The sequence below is a fragment of the Nanorana parkeri genome, unplaced genomic scaffold (genome assembly GCF_000935625.1).
Source record: "Nanorana parkeri isolate BGI_ZX_2015 unplaced genomic scaffold, ASM93562v1 scaffold505, whole genome shotgun sequence".
Taxonomy (NCBI): domain Eukaryota; kingdom Metazoa; phylum Chordata; class Amphibia; order Anura; family Dicroglossidae; genus Nanorana; species Nanorana parkeri.
Window position 1 is genome coordinate 613,795 of NW_017306773.1, and position 20,359 is coordinate 634,153.

General features: G+C 45.4%; 1 protein-coding gene and 2 non-coding genes across 3 annotated transcripts; all 3 read left to right on the plus strand.

The window, feature by feature from the left end:
* The first annotated feature begins 323 nt into the window (after window positions 1-323).
* Window positions 324-395, plus strand: TRNAM-CAU. Its single transcript has one exon. It is a non-coding gene; the product is annotated as a tRNA-Met (tRNA).
* A 233-nt stretch (window positions 396-628) lies between these two features.
* On the plus strand, window positions 629-700 carry TRNAM-CAU. Its single transcript has one exon. It is a non-coding gene; the product is annotated as a tRNA-Met (tRNA).
* A 9,085-nt stretch (window positions 701-9,785) lies between these two features.
* RPL37 (ribosomal protein L37) lies at window positions 9,786-15,667 on the plus strand. The gene is made up of 4 exons (XM_018561170.1): window positions 9,786-9,839; window positions 12,063-12,198; window positions 12,998-13,082; window positions 15,564-15,667. Exons 1-4 carry the CDS (start codon window positions 9,837-9,839, stop codon window positions 15,631-15,633), a joined length of 294 nt encoding a protein of 97 aa, XP_018416672.1. The 5' UTR covers window positions 9,786-9,836; the 3' UTR covers window positions 15,634-15,667.
* Window positions 15,668-20,359: the final 4,692 nt, after the last annotated feature.

The following is a 20,359-nucleotide window of genomic DNA, read 5'->3' on the forward strand; positions in this document are numbered from 1 at the left end:
AGCTCCAACATATTTTCGTAAGCAGAGTGGCGCAGTGGAAGTGTGCTGGGCCTTAACCTAGAGGTCGATGGATTGTAACCATCCTCTGCTAACTGGGCAGTGTCAAGCTTTCTTTAAGTGCTTAGTGAAAGGCCTTCCTTTTACACATACGCTCTATTGCCACGAGTCATTTTTAAAATCTGGTCATCAGCATGCAAATTGAGACGGTCAGTCACTGTGGACCAAAGTCAGCAAACAGTTTCTAGCTAAATGAGGAACTTTAGTGTAAACAGCCAGAATGTGCATTGGACGGCGCTCTCATTTTAGCGCCAACAATTTTTGTAAGCCGAGTGGCGCAGCGGAAGCGTGCTGGGCCCATAACCCAGAGGTCGATGGATCAAGACCATCCTCTGCTAACTGGTCTGTGCCAACCTTTCTTTAAGTGCTTAGTGAAAGGCCTTCCTTTCACACATACGCTCTATTACCATGAGTCATTTTTAAAATCTGGTCATCAGCATGCAAATTGAGATGGTCAGTCACTGTGGACCAAAGTCAGCAAACAGTTTCTAGCTAAATGAGGAACTTTAGTGTAAACAGCCAGAAAGTTCATTGGACGGCTCTTGCATTTTAGCTCCAACAAACTTTCGTAAGCAGAGTGGCGCAGTGGAAGCGTGCTGGGCCCATAACCCAGAGGTCGATGGATCAAGACCATCCTCTGCTAACTGGTCTGTGCCAACCTTTCTTTAAGTGCTTAGTGAAAGGCCTTCCTTTCACACATACGCTCTATTACCATGAGTCATTTTTAAAATCTGGTCATCAGCATGCAAATTGAGACGGTCAGTCACTGTGGACCAAAGTCAGCAAACAGTTTCTAGCTAAATGAGGAACTTTAGTGTAAACAGCCAGCAAGTGCATTGGGCGGCTCTCTCATTTATCCCATGCTTGCTTCCATAAGCAGAGTGGCGCAGCAGAAGCATGCTGGGCCTGTAACCCAAAGGTCGATGGATCGAAACCATCCCTTGCTAACTGAGCTGTGCCGACCTTTCTTTAAGTGCTTAGTGAAAGGCCTTTAATTTCACACATACGCTCTATTGCCACGAGTCATTTTTAAAATCTGGTCATCAGCATGCAAATTGAGACGCTCAGTCACTGTGGACCAAAGTCAGCAAACAGTTTCTAGCTAAATGAGGAACTTTAGTGTAAACAGCCAGAAAGTGCATTGGACGGCTCTCTCATTTTAGCTCCAACATATTTTCGTAAGCAGAGTGGCGCAGCGGAAGTGTGCTGGGCCCATAACCCAGAGGTCGATGGATTGTAACCATCCTCTGCTAACTGGACAGTGTCAAGCTTTCTTTAAGTGCTTAGTGAAAGGCCTTCCTTTTACACATACGCTCTATTGCCACGATTCATTTTTTTCAATCTGGTCATCAGCATGCAAATTGAGACGCTCAGTCACTGTGGACCAAAGTCAGCAAACAGTTTCTAGCTAAATGAGGAACTTTAGTGTAAACAGCCAGAAAGTGCATTGGACGGCTCTCTCATTTTAGGATCGGAACCATCCTCTGCTAACTGGGCTGTGCCAACCTTTCTTTAAGTGCTTAGTGAAAGGCCTTCCTTTCACACATACGCTCTTTTACCACGAGTCATTTTTAAAATCTGGTCATCAGCATGCAAATTGAGACGGTCAGTCACTGTGGACCAAAGTCAGCAAACAGTTTCTAGCTAAATGAGGAACTTTAGTGTAAACAGCCAGAATGTGCATTGGACGGCTCTCTCATTTTAGCTCCAACAATTTTTGTAAGCCGAGTGGCGCAGCGCAAGCGTGCTGGGCCCATAACCCAGAGGTCGATGGCATGAAACCATTCTCTGCTAACTGGGCTGTGCCAACCCTTCCTTATGTGCTTTGGGAAAGGCCTTTCCTTTACACATACACTCTATTGAGATTGTTGTCGTTTGTGCTGGACTACTCTCCTGCTGAGCCTAGCCCAGGAAGACAGAAAAAATCCAGAAGCATCTCCCCGGATCAAATTCTGGACGAGCCCAATATTTAGCACATGTCTCGCATTTCAACAGAGAAGCTTGGTTGTTACCGTGACTGAATTTAGGCAGGTGAACCCAATTTATGGGAGAAAAGCGCAGAAATGCTATCCCTGAGAAATCAGTACGAGAGTGCTGCTGGCTTTATTCTAGGGCTGATTATCCACTTTTGGGTGCCTGAGCGACCAGCTACTAGAACCTAACAGTGGAGAAGATGTGGTTTTACCCTAACCAATTTTCCCCTCGGCTTTTGAAATCTCAGAAATCTCAAGAAAGGCAAAGATTGCAACAACCTTTTGCAGACATTTTTTTTCGGAGAAGGCTACTTGTCACACCCTTTGGAAAAAGAAGGTCTTAAAGGGTAGGGAAGATTGAGATTGTTGACTTTTGTGCTGAACTAGTCTGCTGCTGAGCCTAGCCCAGGAAGATAGCCCAGGAAGATAGCCATAATCCAGAAGCGTCTCTTGGCTAGTTGGTCGTATGATTCTCGCTTTGGGTGCGAGAGGTCCCGGTTTCAAATACTGGACGAGCCCAATATTTAGCACATGTCTTGCATTTCAACAGGGAAGCTTGGTTGTGACCATGACTGAATTTGGGCAGGTGACCCCAATTTCTGGGAGAAAAGCACAGAAATGCTATGCTTGAGAAATCAGTACAAGAGTGCTGCTGGCTTTATTCTAGGGCTCTTTATCCAAACCAAATTGCTTACATACTGTCCAGCCACTGAACAATATTTGTAGCTATTATCTCACGAAAAATAAATTCTAAAGTTCATTACAAAATAAATACTGCCTCATCTCTCCCTCTTATATTGTGGCCTGACCAAGCTGACTACATACTGTCCAGCCATCGTACAATATTTGTGGCTATTGTCTCTCAAACAATACACTTTATTTTTATTGCAAGAGAAGCCTGCCTTGTCTCTGTCAATCTGCTGCATACTAATATTAATAAGGGATAGGGGGATGGGGTTTTGGAAGCATGGGTTTGTGGTTTTAAAGTGTTTTTGTACAATCTGTTTTGACATTTTATTAAACTTTTTAGAAAATGCAGTATGGTACTGTGAAAAAAAAAAGAAGCTCGTGAAATATCCTAATAAACTCTTATGCCACTGGCCAATTTGTATCATGTTGAGGGCTTTATTTTTTTAAACTTTCCTATAGTTTTTAGATCTATTGTGGCTGATACTTCCACTGGCCAGTTATCAGGTTTCACAAGCAAAACTACCTTGTTTTCAGTTGAAATTAATCAGATTTAAGCTGAATGTAAAAGTTAAAAAATCTATTACAAATCCAATATATGTTATGCCAGAATAGGGCGTTGCTGATGTTGTCTGTGAAAATCGGACTGTATTGAAATACCACATACTGTACAGCTTAAAGGCATCTCCCAAGTCATTTAAAAGATTGGTGTTTTTCCAATGTCACCCTAGAAGTAACATTAAAGTTAAAATGATCCTCTCCTCCTTGTACAGTATTTTATGTTTCGCTTTGTTTAATGTCCCCCATTACAGTTGTCAGCGCCGCATGCCCTTTGTTGACTATAGCTTGCTTATTAGTCTTGAAAATGGCCAGAAATTAGTGTCAACTAGTGATGGTCCGAACACACCCGAGTTCGGTTTCGACTTTAGAACATGGAAAAAGTTTGAACTCAAACTTCCAACTCAATGAAATTCTATTGGACCAGAACTCAGAAAATCAAATGTCCCCATTTTGAAGGCTTGTATGCAAGCCATTGGCCATAAAAGGGCATGGGGATTCGGGGACATGTATCAATGAAAAAAACACTTTAAAAAAATTAAAATTATAAAGGAGCAGTGATTTTAACATTGCTTTAATTGAAACAATAAAAATTGAACATTCCTTTAAATATCGTGCCTGGGGGGTCCCCTTAAACTGCCTGTAAAATGGTTCATCTGTATGATGTATAGAACCTGCTGCAGCTTAAGATTTATAAAGAAAAAATGACATTTAATATAGAAAAAAGAAAAAGCATGCGGTTCCCCCTCCCAAACAATACCAGACCCTTTAGGTCTGGTAGGAATGTTAGGAGGGACCCCATTTAAATAAAAGGGGGGAAAAAAGCGTGATGTTTCTCGTCAAAAGTCATACCATACGGCGCATGTTGACATCCCTAGTGTCAGGATTCGCTGCCTATAGGCCTTAATTTGGTTCACAGCTAACTTCAGGTTTTGTGGATTTCAAACAGGATTTGATGAACTCCCATCCCCAGCAAATCAAACACGGGCAGATTCGCTAATTCCTAATAACAACAAAAAAAAGTTTGAAATGCTCATATAAAATCGAAATAATGTTGCATACCATCCAGTGCTGGTAAATGGATTTAATCAGACCGCAGAAAAAAAACAGAAATATATTATTTTAGATGTCTGGAGAATGGGCCTTCAAAGTTAACACACATTTTCAGATGCTTGCAGCTGTCAAATCACATTTAGACAATTGTTATTTGTGTGTCTTGCTGCATAATTATTAGCAACATTACAATTAACAAACATCTACAATTATTATTTTTCAGAAGTGCAACATTGCCATCTACTGACTGCTGCTCCGCACAGATCAGGGTCTTGGAAATTTTTAATATCCATACTCGCAAGCTGACTGCATACCAGCAGCATATTGTCTTAACAGAAATGTGTTTGTGCATAAGCTATTTTACTATTTTTAATCCAGGACTAATAAGCTAATAATGTAACAATATATTTTTAAGTAGGGAAACTAATAAATATTGCATATCAGCAGGGCTGTAGCTACCATGGGGCGAGTGAGGCACTCGCCTCAGGCACAGCTGAGAGGGAGCGCAGCCAGGACAGGCCTGGCTGTGCCCCCTCACCCCTGTTACCATAGCGAACACAGGGCGCCATGGAAAAAGGGGCGCCAGGCGGCCAACACAGCCGTGGCTCGGCAGGAAGAAGAGGGGCGGCACAGGCTGCAGCTTCTCCTTGGATCCCGGCTGCTCTCCCCCGCCTGTATGGGCAGAGGAAGTGGGGATCCGATGAGAAATGGAGCGCTTCAGCCGGCTGCTCTCTCCTCACCGCTTGGCCATCCTGAAGTGACAGCGCTCCTCCCCCCCCTCCTTTCCCCCTCTCCTGGCTTTAGCGCTTAGGATGGAGAGCTGGAGGATCGGTAAATATCAGTGATATTTACCAATCCTCTGTGCAGAGCAAACACTGGAGTGATAGCTGATCACTCCAGTGTTTGTAAATAACTGGGGACACATAGTACTATGTGTCCCCAGTTATGAATGAACAGGAAGTGCTTTACATCACGTCCTGTTCGTGCACAGCGTCGGGTGACATCACACATCTGTTGGGGGGGCACAATTTTCTGTTCTTGCCTTGGGCGCAAAAGGAGCTAGCTACGGCTCTGCATATCAGTATTTCACACATAATTTTGGTGGAGAACCAGGGTGCTTTTCAAATACTTATGTGTATTGAGGACATATGTATTACTAGCCTTCCCTTTCATTCTTATAATGCTATGTGTACAGCTGCTGTGCTGACAGGAATGGGAAATTTCTATGGTCCTCAGCACCATCTAGGGAACTTTTATGAATGAACCCCTCTGAAGATTTTTTCAATAATGACTCCAGATCAATCAAATATACATTGCCCAGCAATGAAACGCTTTAAATTTTTGCCCACGCAATTACAGCCATCATATTTCTGAACAGCTGGCTCCATCTCCCTCAGATCAGCTTCCCCGAACTTGAGTACAAGATCACAAGGTAAGAAAATCTTGGGGAAAGGGTGGTGGAGGAGTGGGAATCAGGCAGCCTGGGAGTGGCTTGCCCTGCTAGGTGTCTTTGCGGAGACACACACAGCTAACCAGCACTACGTAAGGGTGGCTCCATAGGACCCTGCAAGGTAAAGGAGCCACCCTAAAACAGGATATCAGGGCCAGTACTCAGGGGACCGTCTAATTCTGCAGGAAACCAAAACTTTTAAACATCAAGGGGCAACATCCATTGTAAGTGATTTCCTCAGCATCTGAAATAGCTTTAAAACCTTTTAAACACTTTAAAGTATGGAAGCCATAAACAAGCAGCTTTTTCAGAGGAAGGTTAGTCAAACATACATGTATATCAGAAATGTCACTAGTACACCAATGGATGATGTCCAAAATAAAACGTCTTTTATTCACACATATTGTCACATCAAAAATACAATATTTCGGGGCCACGCATGGTCCCCTTCATCAGGCTTAACATATATGTATGCCTCAAGAAAATGATCCGTGTAAAAGAGTGATCCTAGCAGATGAATGCTGTTTTGGGCAATGTTATGTGCTTTTTGTGCTTATGGGTTTCAGTAATGAAAATACAGCCCCCTTCGTGGTTGTACCTGGTAAATAAATACTTGAACCTAATAATTATAAACAAAAAAAAGATATAAAACCTTGGCTTAAACCACAGTGGTTTCCCAGCTACACATCCAGGCAAACAGCTAATAACACAGATGAAATCCATACTGTAGTAGGAACTTTTTACCTGGCAAAGGAATTATTTTTGTCCATTCAGTTCTGAGATTTACATAGCTCTGCCACACAGCACAGCCCTGTCTGACAGGGGAGGAGACCTTATTTCCTGGCGCCTACATGGCAGCATACTAGTGATAGAGTTCTGCCCATAGGCATGCTTTTAGTCACTGAGTCGGTGAAGAGATCATAAAGAGCTATCTGTGACCGGCTCAACGATATACAGTGGAGCAGCACTTGCCACTTACACTCACCGGCCACTTTATTAGGTACACCTGTTCAATTGCTTGGTAACACAAATTGCTAATCAGCCAATCACATGGCAGCAACTCAATGCATTTAGGCATCTAGACGTGGTGAAGACGACTTGCTGAAGTTCAAACTGAGCATCAGAATGGGGAAGAAAGGGGATTTAAGTGACTTTGAACGTGGCATGGTTGTTGGTGCCAGACGGGCTGGTCTGCGTATTTCAGAAACTGCTGATCTACTGAGATTTTCACACACAAACATATCTCAGGTTTACAGAGAACGGTCTGAAAGAGAGAAAATATCCAGTGAGCGGCAGTTGTCTGGACGAAAATGCCTTGTTGATGTCAGAGGTCAGAGGAGAATGAGCAGACTGGTTTGAGTTGATAGAAAGGCGACAGTAACTCAAATAACCACTCGTTACATCCGAGGTATGCAGAATACCATCTCTGAACGCACAATGCGTAGAACCTTGAAGCCGATGGGCTACAACAGCAGAAGACCACACCGAGTGCCACTTCTGTCAGTGTAAGACCATGCCTAACAGCAGAGTTACGACTGCGCATGCGCATAGGCCTGTTCACCACATTTGCGGGAAGCAGCGGCTTCTGCGCATGCGCAAGCGGCAGCTACTGCGCATGCGCAAACGGCACCCGGATGTGCGAGGTCGCGCGCGCATGGCGCACAGGAAGTGACTTGCTCTGTCTGGGAATGATCCTATTTAAGCTGGCCCAACTTACAGGATCATTGCTGAGTGGTCTTTCAGCTTGAGTGTATGTTCCTGTATCTTGCCTGTTGCCGTATCATTATCGACCGGATTCCTTGACCTTGCCTGACTGCCGCCTGCCTCCGACTTCTGCTTGTCCCTGGATTCTGCTCCTTTCGTACCTTGCCGCCCGATTGTTGCTGACCCTGGCTTTCCTGACTCCGCTCTGCTCCAGCCGCATCAGCACCTGCTTCCTGCCTCACTGAAGACGGGCCTCAAGGACCTGCCCAGACCCAGTGTCCTGCATCGTCCGGCACCGGTGCTGCCCGTTGTTTCACCACCTCCTGTCTCCACATTCAGGGGAGTGGAACTCGTGCTGCAAAGGAGGCCTCCTCACAACTCGGCTCCCCACCAGGTACGTGATAGTCAGCTAAGAACAGGAAACGGAGGCTACAATTCACACAGGCTCACCAAAATTGGACAATAGTAGATTGGAAAAACGTTGCCTGGTCTGATGAGTCTCAATTTCAGCTGCGACATTCGGATGGTCAGGTCAGAATTTGGCATAAACAACATGAAAGCATGGATCCATCCTGCCTTGTATCAACGGTCCAGGCTGGTGGTGGTGGTGTAATGGTGTGGGGGATATTTTCCGGGATAAAATGTTTCTCTTTCGGGCGTCAGGGAGCCGCTATCTTATAGCGGGAGACTCCCGGAACGTCTGGGCGTGTTGGGATGTCTGATATATGCTAGGCTCAGCAGCACACTGCACCTGGAAATATCTGTGCCCCGCATCCCTCTCCACATTTTAAGTTCAGCATTACTGTCCACACCCTGTGATAATGGCGTACAGTTTGGAACTTTTTGTAGAACTTAGAATTGTGGCGCACCTTTGCTGTACACGGACCTGGATGGAGCGCACACATTGTACACTATTAAAGGAGAACTATGTGGTCAGGGCTTTTCCCCATAGTTCTCCTTAGGGTAACGGGAGGACACAAACTAGCGTCCTCCCATTACCCTAGGCTGCAGCTCGCGGTATACTGAGACGCTGCAGCCGGAGCGGATCCCGACATCAATCTCGAGATCAGGCCAGCTGCGTGAGTGACAGCTGGTACTGCCTATCTAGAGGCAGAGCCAGCTGTACCCGCCCCTCCCCCCTCCGTTCCGCCAGACAGCGCTGGCGGATCGGAGCGGGGGAGAGGGGAATCCAGCCCCTCCCCTGTCACGCACAGGGCGCCATGGCAACAAGGGCGCCGCCAGGCGGGCAACACAGCTCGTCCTCAGGGCGGCTTCTCTCCTCCTTACCGCTCCCTCCCGCCCGCTTCAGCGCTGTCAATTTCTAGTCTGAGGTTTTGTGTTCTGTTTTCTATTTTTACTTTTCTAGATGCACTTACTTGAAATAAGGGTCTGCATGACATCCTGACACTTTATTTTTATAGACTCTATTTTAGTTTGACAATTATTGTTTGCCTTCTGTTGTTTTATTTAATAGGAATACTTATATTGTGCCGACAAGTTTAATACCTTTGAATAAAAGTTTTATTTTTATCATACTTTTTAATATGTTTCTTTGCGGCTTAACAAAATGGGAGTCTTTAAATGGTGCGGATATTGGAAAAAATGAGTGTGGTCCCTGAGGGGTGTGGTCACTGAGGGGCGCTGTAGAGCTTTCTCGCACAGGGCACCCAAAGGCCTAAAGGCCGTGACACACTGCACGCGAAGCCGTGCAAAGCTATCCGGCACGGAGGTTTGCGTGCAGTGTGTGAGCTGAGTGCCGTCAGATGATTGACAGCACCTTCAGCCAATCGAGCTCTGCCCACCCGCTAAAATACAGCGTTCTAGCAGATGTGCTAGTCTAGTGTGAACAGACCCTAAGTGTTGTGTGTCACGTTTATAAATTTGATGCAAAATGACTCCACACCAGGCTGCATGTAGTACTTGTGGCATTTCTCTCCTTGCACCAGTTTTAGTTAATTCCCCCCCTTTATAAATGTGTGAAGTCTCAACATTGTCACAACTTTCAAAATTCTATAATAATAATCATAATTCTGAGATATGGTAATTTACACTCATGGCGGTTAAAGATCTTTTTATTTCTTTATTCTTCTTTTTGTGGCCTCGGTTGAGCTTTCGTAATTTAACACTAAAGAACTTATTCTAATCTGAAAAGAAAAAAGACCAAACCGCCGCTTCTCCAATGAGCCTGCGCTGCCTGTACAGCAGCAGACCAGCACCTGCCCACACTGAAGATGGCGCAGAGGAGCGTGACGTCGCTACGTCTCCACTCACGAGCGAACCCGGAAGTGCTTGCTGGCGATATAGCGGAAGTGTTTGTCTAGTTCCGGTCTCTATCCTTTCGGCCGCTGGGAAAGATGGTGAGTGTCATGGTTTCTCGCCGAGTACAATCGGTCTGAATCCTTCTCCATCCGTACACCAGCGGGTCAGCGCTGCCAGCAACGGAGGAGGGGGGACATCCCGGTGACATAGAACCCGGTATTGCGGGGGGAGAGGCAGTATAGAGGAGATTAAGGTGTTGATATAAATGGAGGCCTAGGACCTGAGAGCTTTCAATGCTGTGCTCATTGAGTGAGATATGAGGCGGCGGAGTGGGGAAGTCTCTGTACTCTGCAGTGTGAAGTAGCAGTTCCTTTCCTCTGCTGACATGTAAGGTCATAAATCATATGGTGTGAATGCTGGGACTTGTAGTTCCAACGAGGCTGGGAAGCTCATTGTACGGTCAATTACTCCTCCACTGCTGACATATTCCATTGCAGTTTATGGCGGCTTGTTCCGTTGCTACAGTATTGAGTTGCATACAAATAAATACATGCCACTTTTTTGCACAGTGCCTAAACTTGAATTGTCATTTTGTGACACTTCAATAAAGTTATACAAAGTAAACTGTTGTGACAATACATTGCACTGCCCCTACATAATGTACATCAGTGTGCACATGTTTCAGTGTGCAGGCTACTGTGAACGTGTAACTAGTCCACATCAACCCTTGTCCCTGAAGAGCTTACCATCCAATATACCTACGCCATGCCCTGTGGGTGTGAGAAGACATCTTTCCTTGTAGTATTTAACATTGTGGGCAGGACATATCAGACACTTGAAGAACCTGCAGACTCCATGCAGATCTTGTCCCTAGGTGGCATTTCAGCGCTACCAGCCTACAGTGCTGTTGTCATTCATGTACTCGGGTCTCCACCATGCAGATTTTAGTGTTGTGCTAGACTGATATTCGGTAAGGTTAGAAGCACAGAGATCGTTGTGCGTCTTTGCTTTTATGGCAACGCGCTAAGCAAAAGTAGCATCGCAGCGCTCCATAACGCACTTATGTTTCAGCTCATCGAGACCTGCAGATGGGAAATGATTGACTGTGTTCTGTGCTGAAAATGTTGATCTGTATTGCAGTGTGTTGGCAGCCCATTTAAAGCTTTTCTTAGTTTTGGATCTAATGGAGAGGTGTTGGAACTCCCATCAGGTTTCCTCATTCATGATATTCACCCTCTATCTGTCCTGGTAACTTATCAGTGGAGGGAAAATCCAGGATTTGGGTTGTCATCAGAACAGGAATAGATGGGAAATCTTTCAATGGGGACCACCAGAGATTTCCTGTTGGGGGCTATCAGACAGGAAGTGAAGGAAAATCTCCCCAATGGAACGCTGTGGCAGAATAAAAACTGGCAGAGGTTATAATCCTCCCTTACTCTATCCAAAACTAAAGTAGAACCTGAAGACCTTTTTATTTTTACATTGGGGGAAATGCAGCGTTGGGCCTCTCACACTGCCAGAGGTAAAGGCTCATTTTTGCCCAGGGTACCAGTGAAAATAACTTTTACTTCTCTCGCTCCCCCTGGCAACCGGTGCTCTCCTCTGCTGGTGGTCCCTCACCATCTTTTTGTACAACGCTGGGCTGTTGGTCCTACATTGTACTTGATGACGTCAGAGTGCCTGCGACCAGCAGAACACCTTAGAGAAGCGCCCCCATGCACTTGCGTAGCATGGAGGGATCCTCACTGCTAGGGTTGTGTTCTCTTTTCCCTGAAGCTCAGCTTTAAAGTGAAAGGTTTGCTGTAGTACAATGCACCACACCGGACCTGCTTGAATGGGTCCTGAATGTCTTTAATGTCAGTGTTAGTCATAGAATACTTGAAAATCTTCCAAACTAACACTAAGGACAGGAAGATAATAGAAGATTGTATGTGCAGTGTAGTGCAGATTTATTAATCGGGGATCTGTGGCTGGGGTTGCACTGAAAGTTGCCGCATGACCCATCTGCGGGCCTTTTTTATGCCCCAGATCACCATCTATAGCCATCGTTTCTCCAGTGGACTATAGTTGCAGTTTATTGCACATTGATGGCATCAGGTTGTGTAGTTTATGTATAGCTCGTCTGTCCTTCACTCTCCCGTACCAGTTCTGAATAAAGCAGTCTTGCATTTATCAGTGATGTGCTAAAAATAAATGTCTGAACATATGACATCCTGTGATTTCATTTTCTTACTGAGATGAATGCAACACGCACAGTGATTGGGGTGTATGGACGACGTTCTTGTATTTCGGTCACTTTATTCTTTTTTTTTTTTCTTTAGACGAAGGGAACATCGTCTTTCGGAAAGCGCCGCAATAAGACGCACACTCTGTGCCGTCGATGTGGGTCTAAAGCCTTCCATTTACAGAAGTCAACCTGCGGCAAGTGCGGCTACCCAGCTAAGCGCAAGAGAAAGTGTAAGCACAGTCTATGTTCTTATCCAGTGCCATTGCTGCATTCAGCTAGTCACACAAGCCCATCGACTTCATCCGATAGATATCATATTATCGTAGAATCCTTTATTTTGTACTTAATGTTTCCATAAATTGAGAATATGTTTCTTATGAAAGTGTTATTGACTTATGAAAGCGGTATGTTCGGTCAAGGAAAGTGACTTTTGACATTAAGTATCTTATTTGCTTTAAAGGAGAACTATGCGGTGAGTGAAAATCACTCATCCTCATAGTTCAAGGCGACGTGTGACAATGAAACTGTCACACGTTGACACAATAGATCGGAAAGTGAGCGAATGCACACCGTCGCTCACTCCTCGATCATCTTCCTGCATAGAGCCGTGACGGTCAGTCACCGCTCCCCACAGGGATTCCCCGCTCCGATCCTCCAACACTGAGTAGAGGAACGGACAGGGGAGGGGTAGGGCACAGCTGGCTTTGCCTCTAGATAGGTAGATCTGGCTGTCACTCACGCAGCTGGGTGGATCCAGACAGTATTGTTGGGATCCGTCCCTGCTGCGGCGTCTCAGTACACCGCGAGCTGTAGCTCGCATATACTGAGCTTTGGGTCACGGGAGGACGCTAGTATATGTCCTCCCGTGACCCTTAAGAGCACTATGGGGAAAAACACTTGCCCCATAGTTAAGTTATTAACTTGAATAGACATTACATCATCCTTTGTTTATATAGATTTTAACTTTTTATAATGGTTGTGAGTTTGGTTTTCCCTAAAATAATACCCTCTTTCATTGGCTGTTCTCAGACAACTGGAGTGCTAAGGCCAAGAGACGTAACACCACCGGCACCGGCCGCATGAGACATCTGAAGGTTGTGTACCGCAGGTTCAGGTAAGTGCAGAAACATGACTCTTTATATCACTGTTAATAGTATGTACCTAATGGGGAGCTCACTGCCCTCATACACACACACACACCGGGCGATCACAGGTTTTGCAGACTGAAATTGCGGTGACGCGAGGTGGATTGTTGACATCCCTAAAGTCAACTGTAGAAGATCCAATGAGTAGGGCAGTGTTCAGTGCATTGCAGTTACATACATTAATGTAGTATTGCATATATTCATATATTATGTAAATATGTATTTTATTGTAGACTCCAGTGAAGTTGCAGCTAGCAGGAAGGTTTGCTAGAAGGGTTTAAAGCTTCACAGATGTAGACTGATGGGTCACCTATGTGAAATCCGCTAATCGCATTTAAAGGAGAACTATGAGATGAGTGATTTCCACTCACGTCATAGTTCTAAGCCGACCTGTGACAATGAGACTGTCACAGGTCGGCTCAGTAGATCGGGAGGTGAGGGAACACATACCGGGTTCCCTCACCTCTCGATCCTGTCACGGCTCTCTGCCGTGACAGGGGGAGGGGCTGGATTCCCCTCTCCCCGCTCCGATTTGCCAGCGCTGGCTGGCGGAGCGGACGGCGGAGGGGGCGGGTACAGCTGGCTCTGCCTCTAGATAGGCAGAGCCAGCTGTCACTCACGCAGCTGGGCGGATCCCGTCATCTAAGTCGGGATCCGCTCCAGGTGTGGCGTCTCAGTATACCGCGAGCTGTAGCTCGCGGTATACTGAGCTTAGGGTGACGGGAGGACGCTAGTTTGTGTCCTCCCGTTACCCCCAAGGAGAACTATGGGGAAAAACACTGACCCCATAGTTCTCCTTTAATCGCATTCAGCAGAGCAGTGATGATGTATCCCTATGACAGTTGTGACTTCAGATTTGACACATCAATCCTTCAGGTCAGGGGTAACCAAACTCCAGCCCTCCAGTTGTGGTGAAACTACAAATCCAATGATGCATCTCTCCAGGAGCCATGTCTGGCTGTGAGAATCTTGCAATGCTTGATTGGATTTGTAGTTCCACCACAACTGGAGGGCTAGAGTTTGGCTACCCCTTATTCAGCTTTTAGTTCTGACTATGTTGGCAAAATATATACTGGTTTATTCGTTTTCAAGGAAGGTGTACCCGGTTTTAAAATACATTTAATTTGAATGGATCAAGAGAAGAGTTCAAACCCCTGTCGTGTGTTTATTCCCGTCTGTACCCATATTGCGGAAATTTCTACTCAGTCACTCGGGACAGGAAGAGATGGGAAATCTCTTCAAAACAATATCTTTTTTTTATTTTTGATATATTTTCCTTCCTGTCCAGTGACAGCCCTGCACCCATTTTCTTCTCTTTGGGCCTAACAGGAAGTGAGAGAAAATCTACCCAATGGGGTGACAAACCGGTACAAATGTGACTATACCCAAAGCTATCTTGAGTTGGGCTTGAACGGTTGAAGTCTTATATTGTCTCAGTTATTGGAGAGATGAACTATATAGGGGGTGACGTGAAAAAACTAGAACATGAGAATAAAGCTTTATTAGTAAAGTAAAATGTCTCGTCATTTTGCATCACACGTTTGTGCTGCAGAAACATTAGGATTTATAGACTGAAGAAGGTTGGATAATGAAATGCCACCTCAGTGATGGTGCGGATTATGTTCAGTGGTTTTGTCTAGGTTTAGTACATTGAGGCATGGCAAAATGTTCAGTGTGATGAAGCTGCTGTACATTCTTGCAATGCTTAGGTGTGAGGGGGTCATCAGGGAAGTGGAGAAAACTTTTGGTGTAGTCTGTTTTCTTGGACTGTGCACAGAACTATCCCACGTACTAATGCATAGAGGCCTGAATGTGTAGCAAGTGCAAGATCTGCTGGCTAAATCCTAAAGCCAATCTCCTTTTACCCATACTGTGCCCCTGTCTGGGATTGCCTCTTGTGCACTGAACTGAAACAGGACTCTGGGGGCATGTAGTTTGTCCCCTATAACTGGCCGTGCAGGATATGTTTCCAGGCTTTGGCAGAGGAGTGTAGGATAGGAAAGTGAAAGCTGCTGACACTTCCACCTGCAATAAAATGAGAAAACCAGAGCTTATACATTGTCCCAGATGCTACAGAGTAACGCAGGGACTGGAAGCATGCTGGGCAGATGGGAGAGATGAGTTATACAGCAACTTGCCTGTCTGAAATAAATGGATTTGTACCTTTTGTATATTCCTTCCAAACGGCTGCAACATGTTTTCTAAATTCTGAAATCTTGTTTTATTGTTTTAGCTTCTTTTGAATCCTGCAGGGATACTTGTGAAATGTTCAGTGTTTCATTAACATGACATGAGATCTAATGAAGCTTATCAGTGATGTTTAAAAATAAATGTCTGAACATATGATTTCCTGTGATTTCAGATTTATAACTGAGATAAGCTTATAGAAGCATGAGTACATTTACCGTGTGATGTACATTCTATTAATGACTATCCTTCTCCCCACACAGGAATGGATTCCGTGAAGGTACAACACCTAAACCCAAGAGAGCCGCAGTCGCAGCTTCCAGCTCCTCTTAAGAACTGATATTTGTAAAAAATAAATGTGGTCAAAGGATCTTTTTTGTCTTTGTGCATTACTTTTCCTGTGAGGTTTGTATTCAGGCTCATGTGCTGTAGGTCTAAACACTACATCCGAGTAATACATAGTAGAGGTGCGCCGAAATAGAAATGTAAAAACCGAAATAACAAAAATTGTCAGGCCGAAAACCCATACCGATTGTTTTTGACTTTTAGGGGCTTCGGGGAAATATTGGGCGTCTAAACAGACCCCTGATGGTTCCCTTTTTAAAATGGAAAAAGAGATTGAGAACACAAAGTCCTCAATCTCTCTTTCTGTATCCCCTGTTATCAGTGAACAGGAATCCTCTATACTGAGTGTTCCTGTTCATTGATAACTTGAGAATATAATATGTTTACCATGACCACAACTATGAATGAACAGGAGGGGATATAGATCACTCCCATTCACTCATAATTGAGGATATAGTCAACATACCATATCCTCAATTATCTACAAACACTCAGCGATCACTGAGTAATTGTACTCGTTCTCCTCTGACACACCCTCCAACAGTCTATTCCTCCACTCAGCCCTAGGGGCAAGGGGGATAACCTCTCTGTAGGGAGATCGGAAAGTGAGCGGCTGTATGTGTCACATGTCGGCTCTAACTAGATGGATGAGTGTAAATCACTCCTCATGGTTCTCAAGTCAGATGAATGTCGGAACCTCTGATTTACACACATGTTCCAGGGCAGTGACAATGGAAGTGATGTAATGCATATGGCTTTTGGGTCCAGTGATCAGAGGAAAGATCAGCGGTTGGAAGCCTGTTGATCTCCCTCTTGATCTGTCTGGGAAGACCTGCCATGCTGGCCTGCCCGGGGGAGGGTGACGGACACAGCGCCGTGCCTGTATAGACGCCGGATCGCTTGTACAGAAAAGAACAGCAATTGCTTGCTGTTTTAAACTGCAGCAGCAGCCATGTTCTTGGTATAACCACCTCAAGCGGGTGAAGTGTATTCGTGTGAACCCGCCTGAAGTGGTTAGGTGCCCATACACTGAATTTCGGCTGGTTTTTGAGGAACAGGCCAAAATTCTCAGTGTGGTGCTGTCGGCCGGCATCCCTCAATCGGCTAATCAAAGGAGCCTGCCGGAAAATTTTCAGTCAGAGCTGGCCGCCAATGAGCTGCTCGCTTTGGTCGGGTATTTGGACGTGCTGGCAGCTGCTCTTTGTAAACAGTGGAGTTGCCTCAATCAACACGCTGTTAGTGTTGCTGGAGGTATTGAGTCTGGGTGGGTTTTTTCCGTTCAGCCCGTGGGTTAAACTATAAAATAGATCGCTGTATGGCCAGCCTAAGAAAGAGCTGCATCCGCTGTAATGAAAAATGGAACCACATTAAAAAAGAAAAGGTGGCAAGTTGGAATGAAAGTAGATGTTTGCCGTTTCACTTGTTACTTTGAAAACACGACCTGTTTCTTGTTTTGGGACAAACAGGCAGCTGACATTTTGAGTTGCTCACACAGAACCTCAGGACACACAACAATCTAGAACATTGATCTCCGATATTTACCATATGTTTCCTTTCCTAGTACAGACTGGTGTCACCACAGACGTTCCAGGAAAATCACTTAGCAGTTTAATTTCTGTATTTTTATGATACAGAGGTGTGACTTAACGGCGAATCCATCCTTGTCACTAAGTTACATGGGAACAAGTCTCCAAGGATCTGGGCAACCTCCTCTGTCACTGAATGATCTGACATCATGCGTAGTTTGTTGTGCTGTGCAAAGTGAGGACACAGAAGGGATAAAACACACCTACATGAGGCATGGAATATTTGCTCCAAAAACACCTTAAGGCTGGGTTCACACCTGGCCGTACGGAATATGCGCGGTTTTAGTGATTTGCAGTAAAATACACGCGACAAATGCGTGTTTCTGAGGGCTATCCGGCTGTAGCCTAATGGATACGCGCAGCAAATACGCCCCAAAGAAGCTCCTGTACTTCTTTGGGCTGTAAAACGCCCAGGTGGGAACAATGCCAATAGGCAATTATTGGTTTTACATGTTGAGCGTTTTACAGCGCGTTCCTACACTTAGCCTTGTTCATCTGAAATATGGTGAGCAATAGGAGTCGGTGAGTGCGGCCAGATCTTATCTTTGAGCACGGTGGAGACTGGAGAGCACTGATTCACTAATTGTTGATGCATTCACGGACGTGGTGTTGATTATAAAAGCAGGAAGATATATCCTTACATACAAGGACTTTATTGTATCCAGAAGTAATGGACTCCACATGTGCTTATGTAGATTAAGTGGGAGTTGTACATCACTTGTGAGATATGTGCACATTTTATGAGATTTACTAGCACGTTTTTTTCCTATGTTTATTATGGTTTATAGCAGGGGCGCCCACTATTTTTCGTCTGGAGATCTACTTTTCAAATGACGAGCTCATTGAGATCTACCAATGAAAAAACACCTGCATTCAGGGGCGGGAGGGGGCGTGGCGGTGCATTGAAGTCAATGGCACCGCAGCCAGGCTCAGCAGGCAGGCCCCTCGCCCACAGTGCGATCGCCTGCATTGGTGCCTGTGTTCCAGTCCAGTGTGATCCAAAATGCTGCGAGCGCTATTTTTGCAGATGGCACTGGACCAGAATGCAGGCACTAATGTGCCTGCGTTCCAAGTGTGGCCGATCGCAATGTGGACGATGCCATTGACTTCAATAGCGCTCCACACCCCCTCCCGCACCTAAACGCAGGGAGTCGGCTGGCTTACATTCCAGTGCGCCCTACAAAGCGGGGGATCCGACGAGAAGTGAAAGCACTTCAGCCGCGGGGGCGGGGGGTCGCTGTGAAAGAACGGACGAGCAGTGAGGGGAGAGAGGCGCCGGCTGTCAAATGCCATGATGCATCTCTCTCTGGGAGTCGTGGCTGTGAGAATCTTGCAATGTCTCATGGGGTTTGTAGTTCCACCCTAGCTGGAGGGTCAGAGTTTGGCTACTCCTGCTCTAGATGATTGTAGGCCAGGGGTGGGTGAATCCAGCCCTCCAGGCAGAAGCATGATGGGATTTGTAAGTAAAGCACAGCTGGAGAGCCGTAGTTTCCCACCCCTGCTGTAGGCTAAGCTACATAGGACTTGCCTTATCCCAACTCCCTCTTTCTAGGGACACTTTTGCACACATGGAAATGAAAGCTGAAATCCGGGCTACCGTATATACTCGAGTATAAGCCGAGATTTTCAGCCCAATTTTTTTGGCTGAAAAGTGCCCCCCTCGGCTTATACTCGAGTCAGCGCGTCTTCTTACTTACCTCGCCGAGCGTCGCGTCACTGCTGCTCCGGTATCTGCTAATATGAATGGGTTAAATGTATCCGTAGTACATGTTATGTAGCCCTGTACCTCCTTTTCCACTTACAGAGCTAGGTTATTGTTTTTCTTTTAAATAAATATTCATGTAATTTTATTGGTATCTATCTACCATTAGCTGCCTCATTTCCCACCCTCGGCTTATATTCGGGTCAATACTTTTTCCCAGTTTTTTTTGGTAAAATTAGGTACCTCGGCTTATATTCGGGACGGCTTATACTCGTGATTTAAATAGTGTTTAAATCACGAGTGGTGTATTCTTTGTTGAATCTTCATGTTCTATATAAGTTTATTTCATATCCGTGCAGTGATCCACCTTGAATCTGCTCCTGCCCTTTGCCTTCGTGTTGAAGTTTCCTGTAATAAACACTGCTGTCTTTATTACAGGAAACTGCTTCTCCATTGTGACTGATCTATGTGACACCCTGTAGTTTTCCAGAGGCAGCCTGAGGAGGTTTAGTGGCGATGATGGATTATGATTAAATATATGTTTTTATGCTATAGGCTAGGTTCACACCTGAGCAACTCCTACACAAAACTGCACGGTTTGCCGGTCAGTCACCGAGTCACCTACCACATCCGATCTATTTGTGGGTGCCATTATTCTCTAATGGCACCCCAGTCACGCCAGGCGGATTGCGCATTTTCCCGCAGCCATCTTCCGGGTTCTGTCCCTTGATTGCGTCCGCATCGCAGGGGGGCGGAACCGGCGGGAAATTTAAAAGGAAAAAAAAAAATGTAATAATCAGACCGCCAGGGAGGTAAAAGCCACAATGGCAGAATAATAATTTACCAGCTGCACTGGGTGTGTAAATTATCATTAAAAAGCTGGGTGTTATGTGCAGAGGGCGGTGCCAAAGTATAAAAATCTTACCTGGCAGCATGGTGTCCCCCGCACACAACGGCGAGCTTCCAGGCACTGAGTGATACGACTCAAGCTGTACAACCCTCCAGTTACATTACTTGCCCTTCCTACTCCTCCTTTATTCACAAAATGTTATGTATTTTGTTAAAGTATGCAAGACATATTTTAATTGGAGAGGAGGGGCGGGGATCATCTCTCTTCTCCAATCACAGAATGCTAGGTAGTCTTTAAAAAAAATACAATACATTTTGTGAATGGAGGGTTGTGAATAGAGGGAGAGCTGAGACTCGAGTTGTACAACCCTCCAGTTGCATCACCCGCCCCTCTTCGCTATCCTCCGTTCACAACATGTCTACAAAGCTACGACTGCCAGCAATGTCAAATCCAAAACTAGTTGGATATGCGGATGTTGATTGGGCCTGAGACTGCACAGACCGCAAATCCACAAGTGGTTACATCTTCCAATATGGAGAAGGAACCATAAATTGATCTACCTGAAAGCAAACATCT